This window comes from Melanerpes formicivorus, unplaced genomic scaffold (genome assembly GCF_026170545.1).
Source record: "Melanerpes formicivorus ecotype bairdi unplaced genomic scaffold, bMelFor1.0.p_v2 SCAF_24, whole genome shotgun sequence".
Lineage (NCBI taxonomy): Eukaryota > Metazoa > Chordata > Aves > Piciformes > Picidae > Melanerpes > Melanerpes formicivorus.
This window is the reverse complement of record NW_027142376.1, coordinates 6,439,066-6,466,920: the sequence shown is the minus strand read 5'-3', so window position 1 is coordinate 6,466,920 and position 27,855 is coordinate 6,439,066. Positions and strand designations below refer to the sequence as shown.

General features: G+C 47.7%; 1 protein-coding gene across 3 annotated transcripts in view; it reads right to left on the bottom strand.

Annotated features, from left to right (window-relative positions):
- Positions 1–27,855, bottom strand: part of ELMO1 (engulfment and cell motility 1) — a 405,265-nt gene that overhangs the window by 204,765 nt on the left and 172,645 nt on the right. For all 3 annotated transcript variants that reach the window (XM_068152730.1, XM_068152729.1, XM_068152731.1), the window contains 2 exons: positions 14,586–14,690; positions 5,412–5,520 (listed from right to left, as the gene is read on the bottom strand). In XM_068152730.1, coding sequence (XP_068008831.1) covers positions 5,412–5,520; positions 14,586–14,690 — 214 coding nt within the window. The remainder of the gene's footprint in view (positions 1–5,411; positions 5,521–14,585; positions 14,691–27,855) is intronic.

Here is a 27,855-nt window from a genome sequence, read left to right as displayed (position 1 = left end):
GTCTAATAGCAGCTCCAACACACAGAAGGTAAGGAGGAAATCATCTTCTTAGCCAAGATATACACAGATTATAGATATTTCCCATTACTGGAGGATTCAATCAGAATTGCCTTAGTCTTTACCAGGGTGAGTGCCTTGGCAAGTTCTCATAAAGACACTCTCTTCAATGTCTTTACAAGCAACAGCAGCACAGGAATAAAAGATTTACAGTCAAATATTCCACTCTTTCCCAAGTCAGAGATCTCACTGAGGATGCTTATGGACACGTTTCATTCTAACTTCCATGTTACTTAAACACTACACCAACCTTTCTCTTAAGTTTGAGTTCCTCCACTCTACAAGTCCACCTCTGTAAAGCATTTACCATATGTTCAACTCACAGCTTGCACTTGAGCTTTCCTTACTTACACAGGATTTCAACATATGTGCAAATGCTTTCCTGAAGAGGATTTTCCTAGTCATGAACAATTTGCAACCCCTGCCAAAGAATCACAAAGTCCAGTCCAGGGATTTGGGGAAGTACAAAAGCAGAGGAGGTGGCATAATCTTTAACACTCTGTAGGGAACCCTTGCTGGGATGAATGCACACTTGGAAAGGACCAAAGAGAAATGGCAAAACATCTTCTTGTTGCCTGAAGTATTTAATACAGTGGAGCAAGGGGAATATAATCACCATTAAAGTGTTCTTCATAAATAATGGACAGCCTAGCAGCTCTCATCTACTCTGCACTTTCTCAGAAAGTTTCAGCTGCTAGAATATTTCATGAGGAAAAGGTCATTTATTGAGGCTTTTGAATCATACAATTGAGAAAGTGTTAGACAAAAGTGTCTATGTTCCAACACAAGAACGAGGAATTCCAAACAAACTGGGGGTGCTGGTTGATGGTAGGCTGAACATGAGCCTGCAGTGTGCCCAGGTGGCCAAGAAGGCCAATGGCATCTTGGCCTGCATCAGGAACAGTGTGGCCAGCAGGAGCAGGGAGGTCATTCTGCCCTGTGCTCAGCACTGGTTAGGCCACACCTGGAGTCCTGTGTCCAGTTCTGGGTTCCTCAGCTTAGGGAAGATGTTGAGTTGCTGGAAGGTGTCCAGAGAAGGGCAACAAACCTGGGGAGGGGTCTGGATCACAGCCCTGTGAGGAGAGGCTGAGGGAGCTGGGGTTGCTTAGCCTGGAGAAGAGGAGACTCAGGGGAGACCTTATTGCTCTCTACACCTCCCTGAAGGGAGGTTGTAGCCAGGTGGGGGTTGGTCTCTTTTCCCAGGCAACCAGCACCAGAACAAGAGGACACAGTCTCAAGCTCTGCCAGGGGAAGTTTAGGCTGGAGGTGAGGAAGAAGTTCTTCCCAGAAAGAGAGAATGCCCTTGGAATGTGCTGCCCAGGGAGGTGGTGGAGTCACCATCACTGGAGGTGTTTAAGAAAAGCCTGGATGAGGCCCTTGGTGCCATGGTCTGGTTGATTAGATAGGGTTGGGTGATCAGTTAGACTTGGTGGTCTTGGAAATCTCTTCCAACCTGGTTGATATACAGCTTTTGAAACCCCTGCCATACAATCCACCAGGGACTCCTTTGCCCTAAGCTGTATCTACTGGTTTTCAAGCTGCCCAATCCTATTCAACAGCCCAGGATTTATATTCAAGAGAAGAAAGAAACCCAAAGGCAAATTTTCCTAAGACACCAAATTCTAGCTTGCACCTCTCAACACAAATATACTGCTGAGCACTGGTCACTTAAGGTGCACACCTGTGACAGCCATTCCCATGAAATCTGTTCTCTGTACATTATTCCAAAGCTGGTCTTTACTACAGCTGTTTAAAATGACAATCAAAGAGTTCCACATAAACAAAGCCCTTAAGGAAGCACACTGGTGAACAGGTGAATCATCAAAATCATCAACCTGAGTTAGAGGCAACATTAGTTCTGTCCCCATGGATATAAGGCTATGATGCAACCTCGTTGCTGCATCCAGGGCCAGATGCTCTGTGAATGAAGAGACCATGAATCTACAGAAGCTGCTTGTGTTATATCTGGTCTCTATCAACAGAATCATACAATCAATAAGGTTGGAAAAGACCTCAGAGATCATCAAGTCCAATCTATTACCCAACACCTCCTGACAACTAAACCATGGCTTCAAGTGCCACACCCAACACCCTCTTGAACACCTCCAGGGATGGGGACTCCACCACCTCCTTGGGCAGCACATTCCAATGGCCAATCTCTCTTGCTGGGAAGAACTTTCTCCTCACCTCCATCCCAAACTTCCCCTGGTGCAGCTTGAGACTGTGTCCTCTTGTTCTGGTGCTGGCTGCCTGGGAGAAGAGACCAACCTCCACCTGGCTACAGCCTCCCTTCAGGGAGTTGTAGACAGCAAGAAGGTTTCCCTGAGCCTCCTCTTCTCCAGGCTAAGCAACCCCAGCTCCCTCAGCCTCTCCTCCCAGGGCTGTGCTCCAGACCCCTCCCCAGCTATTTTGCCCTTCTCTGGACACCTTCCAGCAACTCAACATCTTTCCTAAACTGAGGAGCCCAGAACTGGACACAGGACTCAAGGTGTGGCCTAACCAGTGCAGTGTACAGGGGCAGAATGACCTCCCTGCTCCTGCTGGCCACACTGTTCCTGATGAAGGCCAGGATACCATTGGCCCTCTTGGCTGCCTGGACACACTGCAGGCTCATGTTCAGCCTACCATCAACCAGTACCCCCAGGTCCCTCTCTGCCTGGCTGCTCTCCAGCCACTCTGACCCCAGCCTGTAGCTCTGCATGGGATTGTTGTGACCCCAGCACCAGTGCACTGCTCAGCATCAAATCCTCTCTATACAACTTAGCATGCCTCTGAAAGAACACTGCAGGAGCCTAGTGCAAACTAGCACTCTGAGCATGCCAGTGACTTGCAGCTTCAGTAACACCAGAGGAAGCAGCTTCAGCACTTTAACAGGTAACATCCTTTCAGCCAGAGCTATCCTTGGGGAGTTCATGCTAAGAGCTTTTCTTGTTAACCACACAATCACAGAATTACTGAGGCTGGAAAAGATCTCTGAGATCATCAACCTCACACTTCCAAACCATCAAGCTATTCCAACAGACCCAAACCCCAGGACCCAACCCCAGTTGCTCAGCTGTTTAATTACAGACGTAGAGAATGCACTCCTTATTAAGTCTGGTTTACTTAGAATCTTTCCTTTTGAATGCCATCCAATCTTTGATCTGGGTCTGTCAAATGCTGGCTGCCCACTGGAAGCTGCAAGCAATGCTCAGGCTTTTCCCTGGTCCACTGCACAGAGACAGATTATTTTCATAGAATCATAGAATTGTCAGGGTAGGAAGGGGCCTCAAGGATCAGCCAGTTCCAACCCCCCTGCCATGGCCAGGGACACCTCACACTACAGCAGCTTGCTCACAGCCACATCCAGCCTGGCTGCAAACACCGCCAGGCATGAGGCTTCCACCACCTCCCTGGGCAACCTGTGCCAGTCTCTCACCACCCTCATGGGGAACAACTTCTTCCTAACATCCAATCTCAATCTACCCATTTCTAGTTTTGCTCCATACCCCCCAGTCCTATCACTCCCTGACACCCTCAAAAGTCCCTTCCCAGCTTTCTTGTAGCCCCCTTCGGATACTGCAAGGGCACAATTAGGTCTCCTCAGAGCCTTCTCCTCTCCAGACTGAACAACCCCAGCTCTCTCACTCTGTGCTCATAGGAGAGGAGCTCCAGCCCTCTGCTCATCCTTGTGGCCTTTTCCCTTTGGTTAATAAATTCTTTTACACTCTATTTAAAAGCTTCAGGTGTATTAACAGCCAAATCATACTTGTAAAACAGAGCTTTTGATGTCTGTAGCAGAACTGGCAAGCGCAAGAAATGCTAATACCTATATGCTTTCTTGCTGCCTTTTGCATTGCTCTCCTCACATTTCACGGACTTGAGTGTAAATGCAAAAGAAAACCTTTATGGGGGGGGAGAAGTAATAATCAAAAGGCAGAAAATGCCTCTGAAAGAAACAAAAGCATCTCAGTTGTGCCCTCTGCTTGTGCAATATGAAAATGAAGCTCGTGGTAGCACTGGCCAAAGAGGGCTGCAGCTGGATCCAAAACCATTACTGCTGGTTCACTGAAGTTTATGTATTAGAGTTAAACACCAACAGGCTAGAGAAATGAAGGCACAGACTTACTCTTCTGTTTGATAGTATACAACCATTTGTCAAGGGACTGTAATCAAAGCCAAAGACAGCTTGTTTACTCTGCACTGCAATACAATATTCCATATCACACTGTGAGAGTCAGTGATACCTGTATCAGCTGGTATTTAGGCAGAGCTTCAGATCCCTAACAGAAAATGGGATGAGTCAGTTTTGATGAGCAATCTCACAAAGCAGAACCACAATACTCACATAACCCACCTATGGACAAGCTTCTGCAATGCTTAGCCCATGAAGTGCAGCCTTCTGGAGAAGGACCTGGGAGTCCTGGTGGGCAGCAAGATCTGCATGGGACAGTAATGTGCCCTGGAGGCCACAGAGGCCAATGGGATCCCGGGGTGCATTCAGAGGAGTGTGGCCAGCAGATCCAGGGAGGTTCTCCTCCCCATCTACTCTGCCCTGGTGAGGCTCCACCTGGAATATTGCATCCAGTTCTGGGCTCCCCAGTTCAAGAGGGACAGGGATCTGTTGGAGAGAGTCCAAGGGAGGGCTATGAGGATGCTGAAGGGACTGCAGCACTGCCTGGGGAGGAGAGGCTGAGAGATGTGGGGCTGTTTAGTCTGGAGAAGACTGAGAAGGCATCCAACAATGTCTATAAATATCTGAGGGCTGGGGGTCAGGAAGGGACAGGGACAGACTCTCCTCACTTGTGCCCTGGGATAGGACAAGGGGCAATGGATGGAAACTCCAGCACAGGAGGTTCCACCTCAAAATGAGGAGGAGCTTCTTCACTGTGAGGGTCACAGAGCCCTGGAGCAGGCTGCCCAGAGAGGTTGTGGAGTCTCCTTCTCTGGAGCCTTTCCAGCCCTGTCTGGATGTGTTGCTGTGTGACCTGTGCTGGATTCTCTGGTCCTGCTCTGGCAGGAAGGGTGGACTTGAAGATCTCCAGAAGTCTCTTTCCAACCCCTAACATCCTGTGATCATGTGAAATGTCTTACATCAGATCACTCAACTGCAAATGAATGGATCCCTCTAGAAATGATGCAACTGCACTGCTTCACAGGGAAGAAATTCAAAGACCCAGAGCTCATTTCCCCTGCTTAGCCCTCACCCCTGGTATTCCCAAAACCCAGTAAGAGACACAGAAAAAGAGACACAATCACTTTGAGTGCACACAACCATACTGAGAAAGGATTCTTGGCAAGAAATTTTTGCATTGAAGTAAAGTTTAGGTATTGCTGAACTCCCTCCATGAGGTCAAACAAAGAGTTGAACTTACGGAGCTCTCCGACTTTCAGTATTTCACACAGCATCTTCGTCAGCTCGATGCTGCTCCGGCCGAAGGGGCACTCGTGCTTGTCTTCTCGACTGCTGTTCTCCAGGACAATCTGAAGGAGGAATTAAAATGAAATTATCAGTTTCAAGAAGCCAGGAGTTGAAGCACTGTCCTCCACACACTACATTTACATCACTGCATTCAGCTCTGGGCTCCACCGTTTAAGGCGGACGTTGAGACACTTGAACGTGTCCAGAGAAGGGCAACAAAGCTGGGGAGGGGTCTGGAGCACAGCCCTGTGAGGAGAGGCTGCAGGAGCTGGGGTTGCTTAGCCTGGAGAAGAGGAGGCTCAGAGGAGACCTTATTGCTGTCTACAACTACCTGAAGGGAGGTGGTAGCCAGGTGGGGGTTGGTCTCTTCTCCCAGGCAACCAGCACCAGAACAAGAGGACACAGTCTCAAGGTGTGCCAGAGGAGGTTTAGGCTGGAGGTGAGGAGAAAGTTCTTCACTGAACTTCCCAGATTGGCCATTGGAATGTGCTGCCCAGGGAGGTGGTGGAGTCACCATCCCTGGAGGTGTTCAGAAAAGGATTGGATGTGGCACTTGAAGCCATGGTTTAGTTGTCAGGAGGTGTTGGGTGATAGGTTGGACTTGATGATCTCTGAAATCTTTTCCAACCTTATTGATTCTATGAGCTACTCTGCTGAATCTAGGACACTGTATGTGGAGGCTCTTTTCATAAACCTTTTAGTCTTCTCCGCACTTCAATGACCACTCTCTGTAGCAGTCAGCAACAGAGAAGCTGTGCTGCTCCACGACCAACAGGGAAACTTTGCCATTCCTGCACAACACTGATGCTCTGCATCATCCCTGGCTTGAGCAAGCTGCAGTAGAAGCTAAAAAGAAAGAAATGGTCGATTTCTATTTCAAATTGCCAGCTAAAGGAAAAAGCTCTTTCCAGAAAGAGTAGTTTGCCCTCGGAATGTGCTGCCCAGGAAGGTGGTGGAGTCACTGTTGCTGGAGATGTTCAGAAAAGGCTTGGATGTGGCACTTGGAGCCATGGTTTCGTTGTCAGGAGGTGTTGGGTGATAGGTTGGACATCATGATCTCTGAGGTCTCTTCCAACCTTTATGATTCTATGAATAGTGAAGCTTATACCTGCTCCTAAGAATTAAAGACTGCCAAAAGGTCAAGCTTTGAAGACAGGTATATTCAAAAAAGCTTCCTCAACAAAATCCAGGAGGAGGAAACCACCAAACAGAAATAGTTGTCCTTCACTGGGAAGGAATATCGAGTGAGCCAGTCCCTTAATCCCTCACACTGAGGATTAAATTGGCTCAGAAAATACTGCCCACAGCAACTGCAGATGCAATTCACAGAATCCTGAACCAGCCTCAGAGCTTGGCAATGGAAAAGAGATTCATGATGATTAGGAAGTAAATACAGAAGTGAAAGGCAAGACCCAGGATAGCTGCATCAATACTTACAATAAATCCCAGAGCAGGCAGTCCAGCAGGCTTTGCTGCACTACTAAAAATAAAAAAAGAGCACTTCTCTAGAGCTAAATTTTGTAGCACTGCCTGCAATGATTCTGGGAGAGTCAACACCAAGTTTTCTAGCAGTCTGTTATAAGTGATCACTGAGAGCTTCGGACTGCTACTTACCAAAGATGGTAAAAACCTCCTGAGACCCCAAGTGAAAATTCAGGCAGTATTTAATATCAAACACTGCAGGGATGGTCTTCTTCTTCACACTGCTGTTCCTTTTCTTAAGCTTCCTTATCACATACGGTTGGGATTACCATTTCATAGAATCACAGAATTGTCAGGGTTGGAAGGGGCCTCAAGGATCAGCCAGTCCCAAGCCCCCTGCCATGGCCAGGAACACCTCACACTACAGCAGCTTGCTCACAGCCACATCCAGCCTGGCTGCAAAAACCTCCAGGGATGAGGCTTCCACCACCTCCCTGGGCAACCTGTGCCAGTGTCTCACCACCCTCATGGGGAACAACTTCTTCCTAACATCCAATCTCAATCTACCCATTTCTAGTTTGGTTACATCCCCCCAGTCCTGTCACTCCCTGACACCCTCAAAAGTCCCTCCCCAGCTTTCTTGGAGCCCCCTGCAGATACTGGAAGGCTGCAATTAGGTCTCCTTGGAGTCTTCTCTTCTCCAGACTGAACAACCCCAACTCCCTCAGTCTGTCCTCATAGCAGAGCAGCACCAGCCCTCTGCTCATCCTCGTGGTCCTCCACTGGACACCTTCCAGCACCTCCAGATCCTTCCTGTAACAGAGGCTCCAGAACTGGACACAGTGCTCCAGGTGGGGTCTCAGCAGAGTGGAGCAGAGGGGGAGAATCACCTCCCTGGCCCTGCTGGCTCTGCTTCTCTTGCTGCAGCCCAGGATGCGGTTTGCTCTCTGGGCTGCAATTTCCTTTTCATTTAGCTGCTTTAAGCAAGTCCTAAGGATAGGACTTGCTTAAAAGGGACTCTACTGCAGACAGACTCAGTTTCCATTCACACTCTTCATCAATTTCACTTTCTTCCTAAGGCAGCTTGTCACTTGCCTCAACTTCATCATCACTGTTCTGCCAAGATCCTTCACCACCCTCTCTAACCTGCCTTTTTTTTTCCCCCTTCACCATTTTATTGTCAGTTTGCCATGCTTCCTCTCTCCCTTACCTCAGCCTTCCTTCACATTCCTGAGGCATTACAGAAATTCCTCATGGCAAAACTAAAATAAAGGAACTGTAACCTGCTGCTCCCAGGGAGAGAGCCGCAAACAGAAGGCACGGAGCCCACTGCAGTGAGGCATCCAGGAGACAGTGACACAGCCATACAAGGCAGGAAGGAAAAGCAAAGCATCTGATTATGTCATTATATAGCAACCTTGAGTACTGTGTCCAGTTCTGGGCCCCTTAGTTTAAGAAGGACATTGAGACACTTGAACGTGTCCAGAGAAGGGCAACAAGGCTGGGGGGAGGTCTGGAGCACAGCCTGGAGAAGAGGAGGCTCAGGGGTGACCTCACTGCTCCCTACAATTACCTGAAGGGTGGTTGTAGCCAGAAGGGAGTTAGTCTCTTCTCTCAAGCAACCAGCACCAGAACAAGAGGACACAGTCTCAAGCTGTGCCAGGGGAAGTTTAGGCTGGAGGTGAGGAGAAAGTTCTTCATGGAGAGAGTCATTAGTTATTGGAATGTGCTGCCCGGGGAGGTGGTGGAGTCACCGTCCCTGGAGGTGTTCAAACAAGGATTGGACGTGGCACTTGGTGCCGTGGTCTAGTCATGAGCGTCTGTGGTGACAGGTTGGACTTGATGATCTTTGAGGTCTCTTCCAACCTTGGTGATTCTGTGATAACTTATAGGTAAGAGGGTGCATTCAAAGGGCTGTGGTAATATTACAGCCAGAGGACCATGAGAAAAATTCATGCACATAAGTTTTGAATGAACTTTGGGGGGGGCGGGAGGGGGAAATAAACCCCAACAAGAAAAGGCAGGGAGGAAACGGATAGCTGAGGAGAAAATTGGAGAAACTGGCAGAGAAAAAGAGAAGAGCACATCAGCAAGCAGGGAACCAGTGGTCTCAGGCAATTTAGTCTGATGTGGAAAACTGCATTCCTTCAACAAAAAACACCAGAGAGGCTCATGTCACAAAGCTCACTGTTCTCCCCACCTTTAGCAGAGCAGAAATCATTTAAAGCCCTTCTCCTCTTATTTCTGGGAGGAGAAAAAAGAAAAACCAACCAAAAGAAATGAAAAAATGGCATGGCAGAAATCAAGCTCAGTTTTTCTTTCAGAATAAGACTGAAATTATATGTTGGACTATTCATGTCTGCTCAGGCTGGAATGAGTAGGCATGAGGAGACGTTGTGAATTGGCGGAAGGATGTGTAGGCAGCCTCCTATAGAACAACTGCATGGGTTAGAAAGTATATGGCAGCCAGGCTGGCTGTGACTCAACCCATTATGGTCCTGAAAGGTCTCTGCAGGATGCCAGCAACCTTCCTGCCTGCGTTACCAGCACTCACAAACAGCACCTGCTCCTCCACTGGGGCTTCTGAAAGCTTCAGCAAGAAAAGAGCTCCCTTCTGAACCTCCCCCCAGAGCGTCTCAAGATGCTGCTGAGGAAGTGTCCCTGCATGGCTGGGGTGTGAATAACAGATTTTCCAGCTTGGCAGGTGCAGGGGAAAGGGGATTTGTATGGAATCAGAGAATTGTTAGGGATTGGAAGGGACCTCAAGGATCAGCCAGTTCTAACCCTCCTGCCATGGCCAGGGACACCTCACACTACAGCAGCTTGCTCACAGCCACAGCCAGCCTGGCTGCAAAAACCTCCAGGGATGAGGCTTCCACCACCTCCCTGGGCAACCTGTGCCAGTCTCTCACCACCCTCATGGGGAACAACTTCTTCCTAACATCCAATCTCAATCTACCCATTTCTAGTTTGGTTACATCCCCCCAGTCCTGTCACTCCCTGACACCCTCAAAAGTCCCTCCCCAGCTTTCCTGTACCCCCCTTCAGATACTGGAAGGTCACAATAAGGTCACACCATGCCACACTGGAAGGGACTCTAAGGGTCATCTGGTCCAACCTTTCTAGGTGAAGAGTGTAGATTAAATGAGATGCCCCAGCACCCAGTCAAGTTGAGTCCTAAAACTGACCAGTGTAGGGTAAACCACCACTTCTGTTGGGCAACAGCTCCAAAGTCCAGCTTCTCTCCTGGTGAAAATTTTCTTCTGGATTCCAATGGGGAATTCTCCTGCAGTAACTTGTCCCCATCGTCCCTTGTCTTTTCCATGTCACTCCTTGTAAAAAGAGAGTCTGCACCATCCTGGCAGCCACTCTTTATGGAGTGACCCATGGCCTCCCATAAGATCTCCCCAGAGCCTTCTCTTCTCAAAGCTGAACAAGCCTATGGCAGGGCTTCCATCCCTCTGATCATTCCTGAGGCTTTCTCTGAACTTTTGGCAGCCTGTCTGCATCTTTTTTGAACAGCAGGGAGGCACCGAGTGCCTCATCCGGTCTCTTCTTAAACACCTCCAGGGATGGTGACTCCACCTCCTCCCTGGCCAGCACATCCCAATGGCCAATTACTCTTTCTGGGAAGAACTCTCTCCTCCCCTCCAGCCAAAACCTCCCCTGGCACAGCTTGAGACTGTGTCCTCTTGTTCTGGTCCTGCTTGCCTGGGAGAAGAGACCAACCCCCACCTGGCTACATCATCCCTTCAGGTAGTTGTAGACAGCAACAAGGTCTCCCCTGGGAGCCTGAATGAGGCACTTGGTGCCATGGTTTAGTTGATCAGATGGTGTTGGCTGATAGGTTGGACTTGATGATCTCAAAGGTCTTTTCCAACCTGGTTAATTCTACTCTATACAGAGGGCAACTTATCCAAACTGCAAGGCTTGTTTTTTTCTGTTTCTATAGAAGCATACCAGGCACAAACAGGACACATTCAAACACGAGACAACAAACATCAAATCTCTTTTTTTTTTTTGGGGGGGGAGGTCACAAACAAAAGGACTACTCCATTTTGATTCCTTCAGCTTGCTCTTTACACCAGATAGAGTACACATCATTACTTTAAACCAGCATCAGCAATCACTGGGGTGCATTATGTACCAAAGTGAAGCCAATTAATCCAAACTTCCAAACAAATATACATACAAAATGTTTCTTTCATGTTTCTCTCTCTCTCTCCTCACTGTGTCTTGGAAACAAAATGGATCTGAATAGTCCTGCACTGCAAATTCCCAAACAAATCCATGACAAAGCACCAATACATGGAGATGCTGCTAGCAGTGGTGGCATAATAGCATCACCCCAGAAAGGTGTTTTTTCTCAGACCCTCAATGTGAGGAGGAACTTCTTCACTGTGAGGGTCACAGAGCCCTGGAGCAGGCTGCCCAGAGAGGTTGTGGTGTCTCCCGCTCTGGAGGCTTTCCAGCCCGGTCTGGATGTGTTCCTGTGGGACCTTTTGGACTCGATGATCTTTGAGGTCTCTTCCAACCTCAGTGACACTGTGATACTGCGCTAGATTCTGCGGTCCTGCTCTGGCAGGGGGGTTGGACTCAAGGATCTCCAGAGGTCCCTTCCAACCCCTAACATCCTGTGAGCCTTTTTACAGTCAGGAATGTTCTGGAGGCACACTGCTACAAGTTGCCAGCAAGAAAAAAAACCAAACAGATCTCAAGCTGCCTGCACTGAAGAAAGTCTGTTGCAAATGGTAACTCTTTTAGTTTTTAAAATGAGTAGAAGATGAAGCTGAAGTGGCTTTGGAGCTGGGGGTGGGGGAGGAAACTTGTCTGCTCCAAAAGAACAGGAGAAAAAATAATATTATCTGTCACAAAGCTCTATTCCAATCATTCTCCTCACTGTTAACTTTAATTATACACTCTGACTGTCCTATAATTATGTAGCTTAGGAAGCTGCCAATCATCTACTGTGGAAACTTGGAAAATTTTCTTGCAGGGGTTCAACATTACTTCCATCAACTCATTCCATACACTGTCTCCACCTTTTAAGAGCAAAGGCTTCTGATGACAGCAATTGTGGAACATGAAATAAAGTGGAACAGGAAAGAAAAACTTCAGCACCTATCAGTCACTGATAGCACCAGGCAAGTCATTAAGAAAGGAAGAAAGAAAAGCAACCTCAAGAGGAAACTGATTCAGTGAGAAACTTGTTAAAACAACTAAGTTCTAGCTAAGGACACCACACAAATAAAGAAAACAGAATGTTAGGAGCAAGTTCTGCACCATGAGAGTGGTGGAACACTGGAGCAGGCTACCCAGGGAGGTGGTTGGGGCCCCAGCCCTGGAGATATTCAAGGAGAGGCTCAACAAGGCTCTGGCCAGCCTGATCCAGTTGAGGATGTCCCTGCTGACTGCAGAGTGGGTTGGACTGGATGACCAGCAGATTTCAACATCAAACAAGCAGATTTCTTGCCTAAATTGTCTCATAATGGTGCCACATCCAACTGGCGGCCAGTCACCAGTGGTGTGCCCCAGGGATCAGTGCTGGGCCCTGTGCTCTTTAACATCTTTATTGATGATCTGGATGAGGGCATTGAGTCCATCATCAGTAAATTTGCAGATGACACCAAATTTGGGGCAGGAGTTGATCTGCTGGAGGGTAGAGAGGCTCTGCAGAGGGACCTGGACAGGCTGGACAGATGGGCAGAGTCCAAGGGCATGAGATTGAACACATCCAAGTGCCAGGTTCTGCACATCGGCCACAGCAACCCCATGCAGTGCTACAGACTGGGGTCAGAGTGGCTGGAGAGCAGCCAGGCAGAGAGGGATCTGGGTACTGGTCAATGGTAGGCTGAACATGAGCCTGCAGTGTGCCCAGGCAGCCAAGAGGGCCAATGGCATCCTGGCCTGCATCAGGAAGAGTGTGGCCAGCAGGAGCAGGGAGGTCATTGTGCCCCTGTACACTGCACTGGTTAGGCCACACCTTGAGTCCTGTGTCCAGTTCTGGGCCCCTCAGTTTAGGAAGGAGGTTGACTTGCTGGAGCATGTCCAGAGAAGGGCAACGAAGTTGGTGAGGGGCTTGGAACACAGCCCTGTGAGGAGAGACTGAGGGAGCTGGGGTTGTTTAGCCTGGAGAAAAGGAGGATCAGGGGTGACCTTACTGATCTCTACAACTACCCGAAGGGAGGTTGTAGGCAGGCAGAGGTTGGTCTCTTCTCCCAGGCAGGCAGTACCAGAACAAGAGGACACAGTCTCCAGCTGTGCCAGGGGAGGTTTAGGTTGCATGTTAGGAAGAAGTTCTACACAGAGAGAGTGATTGCCCATTGGAATGGGCTGCCTGGGGAGTTGGTGGAGTCACCATCACTGGAGGTGTTTAGTAGGAGACTTGATGGGGTGCTTGGTGCCATGGTTTAGTTGATTAGGTGGTGTTGGTTGATAGGTTGGATGTGATGATCTTGAAGGTCTCTTCCAACCTGGTTTATTCTATTCTATAACCAGCAGAAACCAAATTTTCCACCACAAACCAGCAGAGTTCAGAATCAAAGCAGTAGATTTCTATTCCCAGTCGGTAGATGGGTATAGAAGGGAATAGAATGGGTGTCCAGAGAAGGGCCACAAGTATGAACAGAGGGCTGGAGCACCTCTCCTACAAGGACAGACTGAAGGAGTTGGGGCTGTTCAGTCTGGAGAAGAGAAGGCTCCGAGATGACCTAATTGTGGCCTTCCAGTATCTGAAGGGAGCCTACAAGAAGGCTGGGGAGGGACTGCTCAGGATCTCAGGTAGTGATAAGGACTAGGGGGAATGGGATGAAGCTGGAGGTGGGGAGATTCAGGCTGGACATGAGGAGGAGGTTCTTCCCCATGAGAGTGGTGAAGCCCTGGAATGGGTTGTCCAGGGAGATGGTCGAGGCCCCATCCCTGGAGGTGTTTAAGCCCAGGCTGGATGAGGCTCTGGCCAGCCTGATCTAGTGTGGGGTGTCCCTGCCCATGGCAGGGGGGTTGGAACTGGGTGATCTTTGTGGTCCCTTCCAACCCTGACTGATATTATACCTTTGGAAACCCTTTCAAGCCCAGGCCATTCTATGACTGTAGTAAACCACGAGGTTTCTTTCCCCTCCATTAAATAACCTTTCTTCTTCAGACTCCATTCATATTGTATAGTAAACAGAAAAACAAAAACCCCCACAAGATTCAAACCCAATTAACTCAAAGTCTAAATAAAGAAACACAAGGCCATGTTCATCTGAAGGAAGACAGCCAGTAAAGAAAGTGTTATGACTGTCATTTCAGCAATTAGTATGGACTGGGGGGAAGGTAAGGAAGAGTCTAACAGAGGGAAAAATAGTTTGGTTCTTATTGTTTCCTCCTTTGCTGTGTGGCTCCCCTCTTTTCACCTCAAAATGCCTTCTGCTTTCAAGATGCAGTTACCCACTGCCTTCAGACCCATGTTTCTCACATGCTTCAACTGTACCTACTCTTCCTGCAAGAGCTGTGGTTTGCTGCTGGTCTCTGAAGAGGCAGTATCACAACAGCACACTCATCCTTCCAACCCATGAAGCTCAGGGTACCATGAGGACTTTGCCTTCCCAGATTTAGTGGGTAGTGACATCAGGATTCTGAACTGCCTTTTCTGAGTCAGCTGCAAGCAGGACAATCTCTGTGAACCAGCAACCACCCAGATCTCAAGGAAGAAAAGAAGCCTTACCCGGATGTAGGCATCCTGGTGATGTTTAGCGAAGTAGAGCATGTTGTCAAGGGCCAGCATGCCTGGAGGGGTCTGTGTAAAATCCATTGCTGGGTTGACATGATTCTGTAAAAAAGACAAGACCACTCAATGAATGTCTGTCCCACTGACCACAACTCTCTGGCTTCTCCCCTTCAACCAGTTCCCATCCACCTCATGACCTCATCACTGGATGCCACACTGCCTCCACTTAGCTGTGAGGATGCTGTGGGAGACAGCGTCAAAGTCTCTACTGAAACCAAGATAAACCACATCCACTGCCCTGCCATCACCTAGCCACCTGGTTATGTCCTCAGCAAAGGCTATCAGGCTGGTCAGACATGACTTCCCCTTGGTAAAACCATGTTGACTGCTCCTAATCACCCTCTTGTCCTTGATATGCCTCCAAGTCCTGATATGATCTACAAGGTTTTCATGGCAGACAGACTTCTTGGTGGTACTAGAGACTGAAAGCGCAGATGTGTATGTACAAACAGCCACTGGAACACCTACATACAAAACTGGTATGAAATAACTTCAAATAAACCATGAAAAGGACAAAATCTACTAGATTCAAAATCTGCTTTAACTCTATTGGATCTTGTGGACCACTGAACACAAAGGGCCTCAGCACAGAAGTTTGTGACTCTGGATTGAGAGTAGCTCTGAAGAAAGAGCCTTGGGTGCATCGGTTGATGAGAAGCTCACCATGCGCTGGCAGTGCCCTCATGCTGCCCAGGAGGCAAATCCTGTGCTGGGCTGCATCAAGAGGAGTGTGGGCAGCAGGGCAAGAGAGGGGATTCTGCCCCTTGAATCTGCTCTGCTGACACCCCACACCTCCAATCCTGCCTCCAGTTCTGGTGTCCCCAGCATAAGAAGGACACAGAGCTCTTGGAGTGAGTCCAGAGGAGGCCACAAAGATGATCCAAGAGCTGGAACACCTCTGCTGTGAGGATAGGCTGAGGGAGCTGGGGGGGTTCAGCCTGGAGAAGAGAAGCCTCTGGGGGGACCTCGGAGCTGCCTTCCAATAGCTGAAGGGATCCTACAGGAAGGTTGCAGAGGGACTTTTCATAAGGATGTCTAGAGAGACAAGGGGGAATGGTTTGAAGCTGAAGGAGAGCAGGGTTAGACGGGAGTTTAGGAAGAAGCTCTTCAGTAGGAGGGTGCTGAGACTCTGGAACAGGCTGCCCAGGGAGGCTGTGGCTGCCTCCTCCCTGGGGGGCGGTGTTCAAGGCCAGGCTGGATGAAGCCTTGAGCAGCCAAGTCTTGTTGAGAGGTGTCCCTGCCCACAGCAGGGGGGTTGAAGTAGATGGTTTCTGAGTTGCCTTCCAGCCTGAGCCATTCTGTGATTCTAAACAGGTTAGTCTTGTGGAATTCAGGCAAATGTTTTCATTATGTTCTGAACCTCTGAATCTCAACTATGGAATTAATGAATTTACAGACCAAATTTCACCAAAACCTGTTAGCTTCCACACACACCTACAAATGTCAAAGGTTCAGCTTCATACATTACATGAAAAACTACATTTGCTCAACACCTTCATTAACTCAGTCTAGCTTTTGATAAGATGGAACTAAATGTACATTTGAATATCTTTTTGTCTGGTTTAGATAATGAACATTTGCCTGGCTACAGACAGGCACTACAGAAAACACTGCAGGAGCTTCTCAGAAATACCTGAAGTAAAAGATAGACCTTAAGAGTGTGTTGCCATCAAACACTGGCTATTGTCTGGTGTGCTTTTTCATCACTATCACCTTTGCAACGCCTGCAGCTCCACTCAGCATTCCAACACAGATGTCATGGGGTGGAAGGGACCCAAAGAGATCATCCAGTCCAACCACCCTGCCAGAGCAGGACCAGAGAATCCAGCACAGGTCACACAGGAACACATCCAGATAGGTCTAGAAAGTCTCTGGAGAAGGAGACTGCACAACCTCTCTGGGCAGCCTGCTCCAGGGCTCTGTGACCCTCACAGTAAAGAAGTTCCCCCTTGTGTTGAGGTGGAACCTCCTGTGCTGGAGTTTCCATCCATTGCTCCTTGTCCTATCACAGAAAGCAAGTGAGCAGAGCCTGTCCCCTCCCTCTTGACCCCCAGCCCTCAGATATGAAAAACATTTATTAAATCCCCTCTCAGTCGTCTCCAGACTAAACAGCCTCAGGTCTCTCAGCCTTTTCTCACCAGGCAGTGCTGCAGTCCCTTCAGCATCCTTGTAGCCCTTCCTTGTACTCTCTCCAGCAGATCCCTGTCCCTCTTGAACTGGGGAGCCCAGAACTGGATGCAATATTCCAGGTGTGGCCTCACCAGGGCAGAGTAGAGGGGAAGGAGAACCTCCCTGGATCTGCTGGACACACTCCTCTCAATGCCCCCCAGGCTCCCATTGGCCTTCTTGGCCACCAGGGCACATTGCTGTCCCATGCAGAACTTGTCCACCAGCACTCCCAGGTCTGCCCTCCAGCAGATCACCTCTCAGCCTGTCCTGCTGCAGTTTATTATTCCTCCCCATAGATTTTCCTGGTTGTTTCACAGTGGCATTTCTACTCTGCCAGACCTGCCTGACAGAGACTTATAGAAGTGCAGAGAACCAGCACAGGCTTCTCTTGTTTCTGCTGAGTGCTCAGGGTCTGATCCACCCACCTGTCTGACATAAGCATGGGTTTTACTACTTTCCCTCCTGAGGAGCCTGCCAGGCTATGAAGTTGTAGAAATGTCAGATTCCAGTCTTTTGCCCACCTTTAGACATATGACAGGCTGCTTTTAGCCACTCAATAATTCATTCTCACAGGAAAGATTAGAAATATTAGGAAGCTAAAATTATACTGCTGAAACTTTAAGAGCTGACAAAGATTTTGGTGTGAAGGTGGCAGGCACAACCTGTTCCTTTTACATCTCCAGCTTAGAGAACAGCTGTACAAGCAAAACAATTACAGGTTCATCATTTTGCAAAAGGGAATCAAGAGGATGTCTGGAACTCTGGATTTCATAGAATGGCTTAGGTTGGAAGGGACCTGAAAACCACTACAAAACTGCTTCATATACATTCACAAGCCCAACAGGTTTCAGTTTCTGGGAGGAGGAAAAAAATTCCTTTCCTCCAATTTCCAAGCATTCCAGAAAGTGCATTTTAAGAGAGGCTGTGTCTGGCAGACACAAATGTCCCACCCACTCATTCCAAACCCAGCAGGAATTTCTTAGCAGGACCTTCTATGCATTTAAAACCACCTTCATTTTGTGTGTGAATCATGGAAACACAGACTCATGGAATGGTTTGGGTTGGAAGGGACCTCCAAAGCTCATCCAGTCCAACTCCCTTGCACTCATCAGGGACATCCTCCACTAGATCAGGTTGCTGAGAGCCCTGTCCAGCCTCACTTTGAATATCTCCAAGGATGGGGCCCCAACTACTTTCCTGGGCAACCTGTTGCAGTGTTCCACACTCTTCATGGTAAAGAACTTCCTCCTAGCACCACCCTCAAATCTACTCTTCTCTGATTTCAAGCCATTGCCCCTCATCCTATCATTCCAGCCCCCTTCAGGTACTGGCAGGCTGCTATTGGGTCTCTCTGAAGTCTTCTCTCCTGGCTGAACACCTCCAGCTCCCTCAGCCTGTCCTCATAGCAGAGGTGTTGCAGCCTCCTGATCATTTTCATGGACCTGCTCCATCAGGTCCATGTCCTTCTTGTGTTGAGGGCACCAGAGGTGGAAGTACAAGTCTTGGGGACATTGGTTAACAGTTAGCCTTCCTTTGATGTCCCTATCTTTGGGAAAGCTGTTTGGAAGCTATTACCAAAGAACCTCAAAGCATCAGTTTTACAAAGCCTTTTGCAAGCAGAACTCCAGCACAGGGCTGCACATCCTCTCTTCACCTTCATACACAGGCAGAGCATACTTGGGTTAAGTACAGGGAAAGCATCAAGATCCATCTCCCTGTCTGCAGCTATTAAAAGGCCAGTATTCATGTCCCTGATATTTACACACAATGTGAAAAGCAGGACACCAAAATAAGCAGGCTGACCTCCTGCTGCTGGAATTGTTCCTTCCCTCATCCCATTCTACATCTCAAATGATAATGGAAACATCAATAAAAACCAGCCAGGGCATGAGAAATCTCACCAGGTTTAGCAGGGATGACTCATTTTGTCTCTTAGCATCACTACTAGCTCTATGTTCCATCAGAAAACAACATCTCTCCATCACTTACTACTTTTTCCTCCACGCCAAGCCTATTAAGTCAGCTATTTTCAGTCGGTTGGTTTGTTGGTTTTTTACCCTTTTCAAGAGCTTCTGTCACTTTGGATCCCAGGATAAGCAGGGTTTGATCTTCAGCTCCGTTAAGTCAAATAGCTGGAGATATGCTAGCTGGTGATAGCTGAGGACCCACAAGACAGCTCTGGCACGCATGAGATGCTACATTATCTTCAATTATCCTTCAAAAATCAAAAGGGATGCCAGCTCCTTTGTTCCCTTCCCCCTTCCTCCCTCCCCCTAGAACCATCCTCCTCTTAACACATCGAATGCTTCTGGTTGAAACAATCGCTTGTTGGGAATGGCTTCAGAAGTGAGATAGTGAAGCTAAATTACCTCAAGTGCTGTAGTGAATAATTCAGAAGTATGAAAACACCCCCAACCTACAACATCATTTATTAACTATACGGAACACAACCGCTCCAGGCACGCTGGCTGCAATCTGTTCAGCGCAGTCGATGGCGTTTCTTCCTCTTTATTAAGCAGCCCAGAGTAAGGACTGCAAATAGAACAGATCTACTGCCTCAGATCTTTCAGATAATTTGGTGTTTTTATCTTTTTCCCACCAGACTAAGTCCTATCAGTGGCCTGAGCTGTGGCCTGTTTCACCAGATTCCAGCTATTCCAGACAATTATATTCATTCACCCCAGCATTCTCATGCAGCCCTAGCTGTGTAAACCTTTCTTCTCTGTCCTGAATGGCTCCACTGTTTGAATTTCATGCTCCCAAGGCAGTCTCTGAGGGATGTATAGATTTCAGTCCTAAGAATGTGTCCTCACACTGAGGTGCCTCAGCACAGCAATGGTTTGCTGCCTGTGGATAGCTGCTGATGGGAGAAGCACTGCTGGTTCCTTATATTCTTCCTAACAGCCTTAGCATCCATGTGGACACACTGAAGCACAAGCCCCATTTATTTCCCTGTGTATTTAGCCTCTTAGGGGGAGGCAAGCTTTTTATTTCTCTTAGGATAGCCACTGACAGCTCACCACAGATTGTGCAGCTATGTAGCTGGTGGGGGTGGGGGGTTTGAAATTACCTACAGAGTCACAGAATCAACCAGGTTGGAAGAAACCTCCAAGATCATCAAGTCCAACTGATCACCCAACCCTATCTAATCAGCCAGACCATGGCACTAAGTGCCTCATCCAGGCTTTTCTTAAACACTTCCAGGGACAACCACCCCACCACTCCCTCCCTGGGCAGCCCATTCCAAAGGGCAATCTCTCCTTCTGTGAAGAACTTCGTTCTGAGATCAAGCCTAAACCCTCCAACTAATTTGAGAGCATTACCCCCAAAATAAAGTTTGCCAGACCAGCTCAGCTGGAAGCAAATGAAGCTCTATTTACAAGCAAACTAAAATCTAGAAACATGAAATGCAATGAATATGTACCAAATACACAATATTTACAGGTATTTACAATTCATAAACAATACAAGAACCCCCCTGGACAAAACCAGGGGGTTACTAGGGGTGCCCCTCTTGGCTCCCCTTCTATCTCCCTGTACAAGGGAGAAGAAGGAAAGGGGAAGGGGAAGACAGAGGAAGGGGAAGGGGAAGAAAGAGGAAGGGGAAGGGGAAGAAAGAGGAAGGGGAAGGGGAAGAAAGAGGAAGGGGAGGAAAGAGAAAGCTTATTTACATTCTACTACTTTTCTACTCAGAATCTGTGGAAAATGTCCCAGACTTCAGCCTAAAGCTGCCACAGTAGCTCAGCTGCCAAGTCATGCTGGTCTGTCCCAAAAGGTGCCTGCAGTAGATGCTAGACCCAGGAGTATCTGTTCTACAAAGAGCAGCAGAATTCTGGTTTCCCAGCCTCAAAGCAGCTCAGCTGCAATGCTATTCTGTGTGCCTCACTTTAGGAGGACAAAAAAAACCACTACAGAAGTTCTTGTAAAAGAATTTATGATAAAAAAACCTCTTCAGAACATCTGAAAAGGAAGGCTCCAGGTGAAATGGTGTGGATCTAAAATGGACCCTCTCAAAACTGGGCTTATTTTTCCTACAGAAAAAAGGAACAATCTGTCCAGGAAGATTGTGCCAAGGAAAGTAATCACTTTCTCCCATCTTCAATTACTCATCATCATCTTTCTTTCAAATCTAAACCACTGTTCTGTGAACTAGAAGGAAAGCAATCACCTGGCTCTGCAGCGCCTACGCGAAGCCCTTCTCCTGGGTCAGATGAGGAAACGACAGCAGAATGTACATGGATGCTTGTTTGTAAGAAGCCAGCACTAGGAGGGTGATGGGAACTTTTCTCATAGAATCATAGAATTGTTAGGGTTGGAAGGGACCTCAAGGATCAGCCAGTTCCAAACCCCCTGCCATGGGAAGGGAAACCTCACACTACAGCAGCTTGCTCACAGCCACATCCAGCCTGGCTGCAAAAACCTCCAGGGGTAAGGCTTCCACCACCTCCCTGGACAACTAAGGAGTTTTAAAGTGATATTCACAGTGAATTATCAGAGTATCGCCAAGGTTGGAAGAGACTTCAAGGATCACCAAGTCCAACCTGTCACCACAGACCCATGACTAGACCATGGCACCAAGTGCCACGTCCAATCTCCTCTTGAACACCTCCAGGGATGGTGACTCCACCACCTCCCCAGGCAGCCCATTCCAATGATGAATGACTCTCTCAGTGAAGAAATTTCTCCTCACCTGGTGCCTAAACTTCCCCTGGTGCAGCGCTCGTTGCCTGGGATTAGTAAACTTATGCTGAAGGAAACAGAACCAGAAGCACAGACACCCACCATTCACCCCTTCCCTAAACAATCCTAAAGTTCTGCAGGCAAAACGCTTTCCCATCCGTTCATTTGCACAAAACTGAATCAATCCCCCCAAAAAAATGATACCATTAAAAAAACCCAAACATTTGTGAAGAGGGAGTCAGCTAAAATTCTTAATGAGGTGGGTTTCTTTTTAATCTACCAGAACTACATCCAAAGAGACAGTGAAGCACACAGTTTCCACCACCCAATGCAATGAGATGCAACAGTGACTTGGGAATGGTGAACCTCCGTGGATTCAACGGCAGCAAGAGCTAACGAACAGGTTTGGTTTTCCCTTGGGAACTCTTTAGCTATGCAAATGTGCCTTTTCTAGTAATAATTTTTAATTCTTCTTCTCAATCCATTTTTTACTTTATTTTCCAACAGGACTCTGTGGTGGAAGAAAAATGTAGCTGGAGGATCCTTGAATTTAAAAGAAAATAAAAGTAATAAAAACACTACCTACCTCAAGTCACAGGTCTCACAAGCTAAGCAACTGCTACCAGTAGCTGGAACAGGAGGCTGAACATGAGCCAACAGTGTGCCCAGGTGGCCAAGAAGGCCAATGGCATCCTGGCCTGCATCAGGAACAGTGTGGCCAGCAGGAGCAGGGAGGTCATTCTGCCCTGTGCTCAGCACTGGTTAGGCCACACCTTGAGTCCTGTGTCCAGTTCTGGGCTCCTTAGTTTAGGAAAGATTTTGAGTTTCTGGTGGCACCTGGTTGCCCAGGTGGCCAAGAAGGCCAATGGCAGCCTGGCCTGCATCAGGAATAGTGTGGCCAGCAGGAGCAGGGAAGTCATTGTGCCCCTGTACTCTGCATTGATTAGGCCACACCTTGAGTCCTGTGTCCAGCTCTGGGCTCCTCAGTTTAGGAAAGATGTTGAGATGCTGAAAGGTGTCCAGAGAAGGGCAACAAAGCTGGGGAGGGGTCTGGAGCACAGCCCTGTGAGGAGAGGCTGAGGGAGCTGGAGTTGCTTAGCCTGGAGAAGAGGATGCTCAGGGGAAACCTCATTGCTCTCTACAACTACCTGAAGAGAGATTGTAGCCAGGTGGGGGTTGGTCTCTTCTCCCAGACAACCAGCGCCAGAACAAAAGGACACAGTCTCAAGCTGTGCCAGGGGAGGTTTAGGCTGGAGGTGAGGAAGAAATTCTTCATAGAGAGATTGGAATGTGCTGCCCAGGGAGGTGGTGGAGTCACCATCACTGAAGGTGTTTCAAAAGAGCCTGGATGAGGCACTTGGTGCCATGGTTTAGTTGATTAGATGGTGTTGGGTGATAGGTTGGACTCGATGAACTCAAAGGTCTTTTCCAACCTGGTTAATTCCATTCTATTCTATACCTATTCTATTCTATGCCCTAAAGCAAGTATTGAGAGAGACTGTTTAACAAAGGCCTGAATTGACAGGATGAGGGACAATGGCTTCAAACTAGAGCACAGTGGATTTAGATTGGAACAGGCTGCCCAGAGAGGTTGTGGAGTCTCCTTCTCTGGAGACATTCAAGACCCACCTGGATGCATTCCTATGTGATCTGCTTCAGCTGATCCTGCTCTGGCAGGGGGGTGGACTGGATGATGTCCAGACATCCTAACATTCTGTGAAGCAAACTACGGAGCCTTACCACATTCGAGTCCATGGAGCTTGCCTGTCCCCATGAGCTTGTAACCAGGATATGCATCCCCCTCGTGGGTGGACTAGATGACCTTTAAAGGCCTCTTCCAACCCACACCATGTTATGATTTCCAAGGGAATAAAAAATCAATCAATATATAACAGAGTCACAGAACATTAGGGGGTTGGAAGGGACCTCAAGTCATCAAGTTCAACCCCAGGCAGAGTAGAAACCCTGCTTACAGTGTACTCCATAATCCCCTGCAACACGTGAGCCAAATGAAGTTACTTTCTGTTACCCCCTGAGGCATCATTTAGCCTTAACACCAAATATCTGCTGGCATTCAAGTGAGAAATGGGAATTTACAGCCCCAAACAGTTACTTCTGCTGTTCCTGAGGCTGGAATGATGCTTTTACCCATGCTAGTGAGCTGCTGAACAGCCCCCATCTGGTATGATGCGAGTGCCCTCTGCTGTGCAACAGCGCAAACCAGTCTGCAGCCTGCTTTTAACAGGAGGCCGAGCTGCACTCTAAATTGCATCAATCCATACAAACACAGGATTTCAATCTGCAGGCTGATGTGAAAGGAAAAAAAAACCAACCACCCAACCCTGACAGACTTTCAGGATTGCTATGGAGAGATGTAAGTATTCCTTTAGAATACATTCTGTCAGAGCACCCACTGTGTGGAGCTGCATGCTGTGTAAAATGATCTAAAATATTAAGCAAGTAAAATATTCCTTCCTTTCTCAACAAGTGGAGACTTCAGAAATCAGGAAATCAAATGACAAATTCCTGTTCAAACAGTTATCTCCATATGAATTCAGGAGATATAACTGCAACATCAATAACTGGGCTTACTGATTGCAGCTTCTCCAAATGCTGGTAAAACCCTTAGTTACTCTTTGAGTACGGTCACCAGTTCATTTACATTTCCTTTCTCTTCCTTTCTGTTTTTCTGTTCTTCTACTTCACATGTTTTGGTCACTTTTCCAATACAGGTTACAGGGAGGTGAATCTCTCCCTCTACACCACTCTGCTGAGACCCCACCTGGAATACTGTGTCCAGTTCTGCAGGAAGGATCTGGAGGTGCTGGAAGGCGTCCAGAGAAGGGCCACGAGGATGAGCAGAGGGCTGGAGCTGCTCTGCTATGAGGACAGACTGAGGGAGTTGGGGCTGTTCAGTCTGGAGAAGAGAAGGCTTCAAAGAGACCTTATTGTAGCCTTCCAGTAACTGAAGGGGGCTACAAGAAAGCTGAGGAGGGACTTTTGAGGGTGTCAGGGAGTGATAGGACTGGGGGAAATGGATCCAAGCTAGAGAACAGATTTAGATTGGATATTAGGAAGACGTTCTTCCCCATGAGGGTGATGAGACACTGGCACAGGTTGCCCAGGGAGGTGGTGAAAGCCTCATGCCTGGAGGTTTTGAAGGCCAGGCTGGATGTGGCTGTGAGCAACCTGCTGTAGTGTGAGGTGTCCCTGCCCATGGCAGGGGGGTTGGAACTGGCTGATCCTTGAGGTCCCTTCCAACCCTGACAATTCTATGATTCTATATACTGCACCTGCATGTGAGAAAGAGGGAAGAGAATGAATTAAGCCTTTAATGACTACCTCATTTCTACCTTTCCCTAATAACTTTCAACTCTGCTGCTCTTCCAGTACAAGGTGGTGCTGCATGTTACTAATAAAAAGGCACTTCAAACATTTACATCAGTTTAGATGTTTCCATTGGCTTCAGAGCAGCATTACTTGTGGTCTCAGATCAGTATTACTTGTGGTCCTGAGCTGTGACTAGATCTTGCTCTTGTGATATTCCTTTATATAGATAAATGCTACTCTCTGAAAAGAGAAGTGACAGAACTGGTCCTCAAGTTCTTTTAGATCTCAAGTACTTCCAAACAAGTATTTACAAGAGCAAATATAGTTGCATGCATCTCCAGCTACATCTGTTTACTTAAAAGGTGATCAGATGCCAAAAGCAACAGTCACTACACAGCTGCCCTCTCTCTTGACACCTAGAGTGAAGACACATGATTAGCTTTCATCTTCCAAGAAGCTTACCCTGAGGAATGAATCAGTTATGGCTTATTTCTCAAATAGCCACTGACAAATTTCCACTTCAAAACTGAATGGCAGAACAGAGAGGGAAGCTTGCAAACAACGGAGAAGAGAAACCTCTAGTGGTCATAAGGGTAAAAAGCATAACTGCTATAAATATTCCTGTCTCACCCTGCTGGTTGAATGTTCAGGGAATTTCAGTGGCCAAGGGCAGACCATGGGTCCAGCCAGACCATCTATGAATTTAATTTTGTTCAAAGGACACTCAAACCTACAATGAAAGGTGAGCAGAATGTCCTCTATGGTGAAGCGCCATCAGGCATGGTTTCTGCTCTGCTGTGTGGTGCTTGATTATTAGCTATCAATTAATGACAAAGGATTTTTACTTGAGTGGGCCAGAAACATGGCAACTAAACTGAGGGTCAGGCACTTTTGTCTCGAGGCAAAGTGGCCTCTGCATACCCAAATACCTCAGCAAAAGGAAATCTCACACTGGTGGGTTGCTTTCTTTTTTTCCAGCCACAAGTGATTTCACAAGTTCTGAAATAGTAGATGGGGAAGAGAGGGTTGTGGGTGTAGACAGAGAGGAGGAGGATGGAAAAACTACAAATCAGTAGTACAGACAAGCTGTCATCTCTGCTGTTTATTTATGCTCTAAGCCAATGATGAAATCTTATCAACTTCTAATTTGAAAAGGATCAGATCGAGATTTGCACAAATAAAGAATAATGCTAAAAATGCTCCTCTGCCCCTGCCAAAGCCAATCAGAGAATCTGAATGTAACAAAACATTCCTTTTATTGGAGTAGAAAAGCTTCCCCTATAGATAAGGAAAGCAACAGCTCCCATCATTGCAGAGCATCACCAACAGAAACACGAGGCAGCTGTGAACAAAACAGCTCACAAATGACCCCTCCAAACCATTAAGAGTTGAAGTCAATGTTTTGAGTTGGTCCTGTTGCAACAGAACAGAGGGTAATGGTAATAGTTTTGAACTAGAAGAAGGGATATCTAGGAAGAATTTCTTGTTTAATGAAGGGGGTGAACACTGGCACAGGTTGCCCAGAGAAGTGGTAGAAGCTCCATCCTTGAAGACATTCCGGGGCAGGTTGGATGGGGCTCTGCGCAACCTGATCTAGTTGAAGATGTCCCTGCTCACTGCAGGGCACTTGGACTAGCTGACCTTTCAAGGCCCCTTCCAACCCAAACCATTCAATGGTTCTAAGTTAAATTCTTCAAAACTAGGGTGTGACTATTCCACAGCCCAAAACAACAACCAAAAAGTCACATCATGCCTTCAGGAAAAAAATGAACCTAACTATGGTAGAGCTACTGAAGCCCTCTCTTTATGTAAAAAAAAACAAGGAAAAGGAAAACATTTTGTCTGCAGGGCAGTCAGAGGTGGGGCTTAAAGTGCTGACTGTGGTCGCCCAAAGCCTCCCCATTAGAAGACCCTGTTCTCATGTTTCCTTCTAACTTCCTTAAGTAACCTTGGCTTCTTTTTTTCATATAATCCTCACATGTTTTGAGTCTGCATCCATGATTGTCAAACATAGTATAGAAGCCTTTTCACGAAGGATGAAGCTCCAGCTTTACACTGCTAGTGAACTTTGTTCCCTTCATGCCAATTGAAAATCCTTCCCATAAATTGATTGCAAACACTGCCTTTTAGCATCCATATGGCTTCTAGCCTTGGATCATCTTTGTGGCCTCCTCTGGACTCACTCCAACAGCTCTGTGTCCAGAAATGGAAGCAGGATTGGAGGTGGGGTCTCAGCAGAGCAGAGTCAAGGGGCAGAATCCCCTCTCTTGCCCTGCTGCCCACACTCCTCCTGATGCAGCCCAGCACAGGATTTGCCTCCTGGGCAGCATGAGGGCACTGCCAGCTCATGGTGAGCTTCTCATCAATCAATGCACCCAAGGCTCTTTCTTCAGAGCTGCTCTCAACCCACTCTGCACCCAGCCTGGATCTGTGCCTAGGCAGTTTCCTGAATTTTAGGACCAATTTTATCATCACAAATGTGACGTGGGTTTATCTTTTAAATACCTCTAACACTGAATAACATCACTCTTTGGAAGTGCAGCATACCTTAGATCTCCTAACTAAATCATCTTTCTTTTAGCCTTCATCAGCATTTTAATGAATCTCCTCAAAACTGTCTCATCTGAGAAAAGAACAGAATAGAACAGAACACAACTAACCAGGTTGGAAAAGACCTTTGAGATCATAGGATCATAGTATCAGTCAGGGTTGGAAGGGACCACAAGGATCATCTAGTTCCAACCCCCCTGCCATGGGCAGGGACACCCCACACTAGATCAGGCTGGCCAGAGCCTCAGCCAGCCTGGCCTTAAACACCTCCAGGGACGGGGCCTCAACCACCTCCCTGGACAACCCATTCCAGAGCTTCACCACTCTCATGGGGAAGAACTTCCTCCTCACCTCCAGCCTGAATCTCCCCACCTCCAGCTTCATTCCATTCCCCTTAGTCCTATCACTACCTGAGATCCTGAGCAGTCCCTCCCCAGCCTTCCTGTAGGCCCCCTTCAGATACTGGAAGGCCACAATG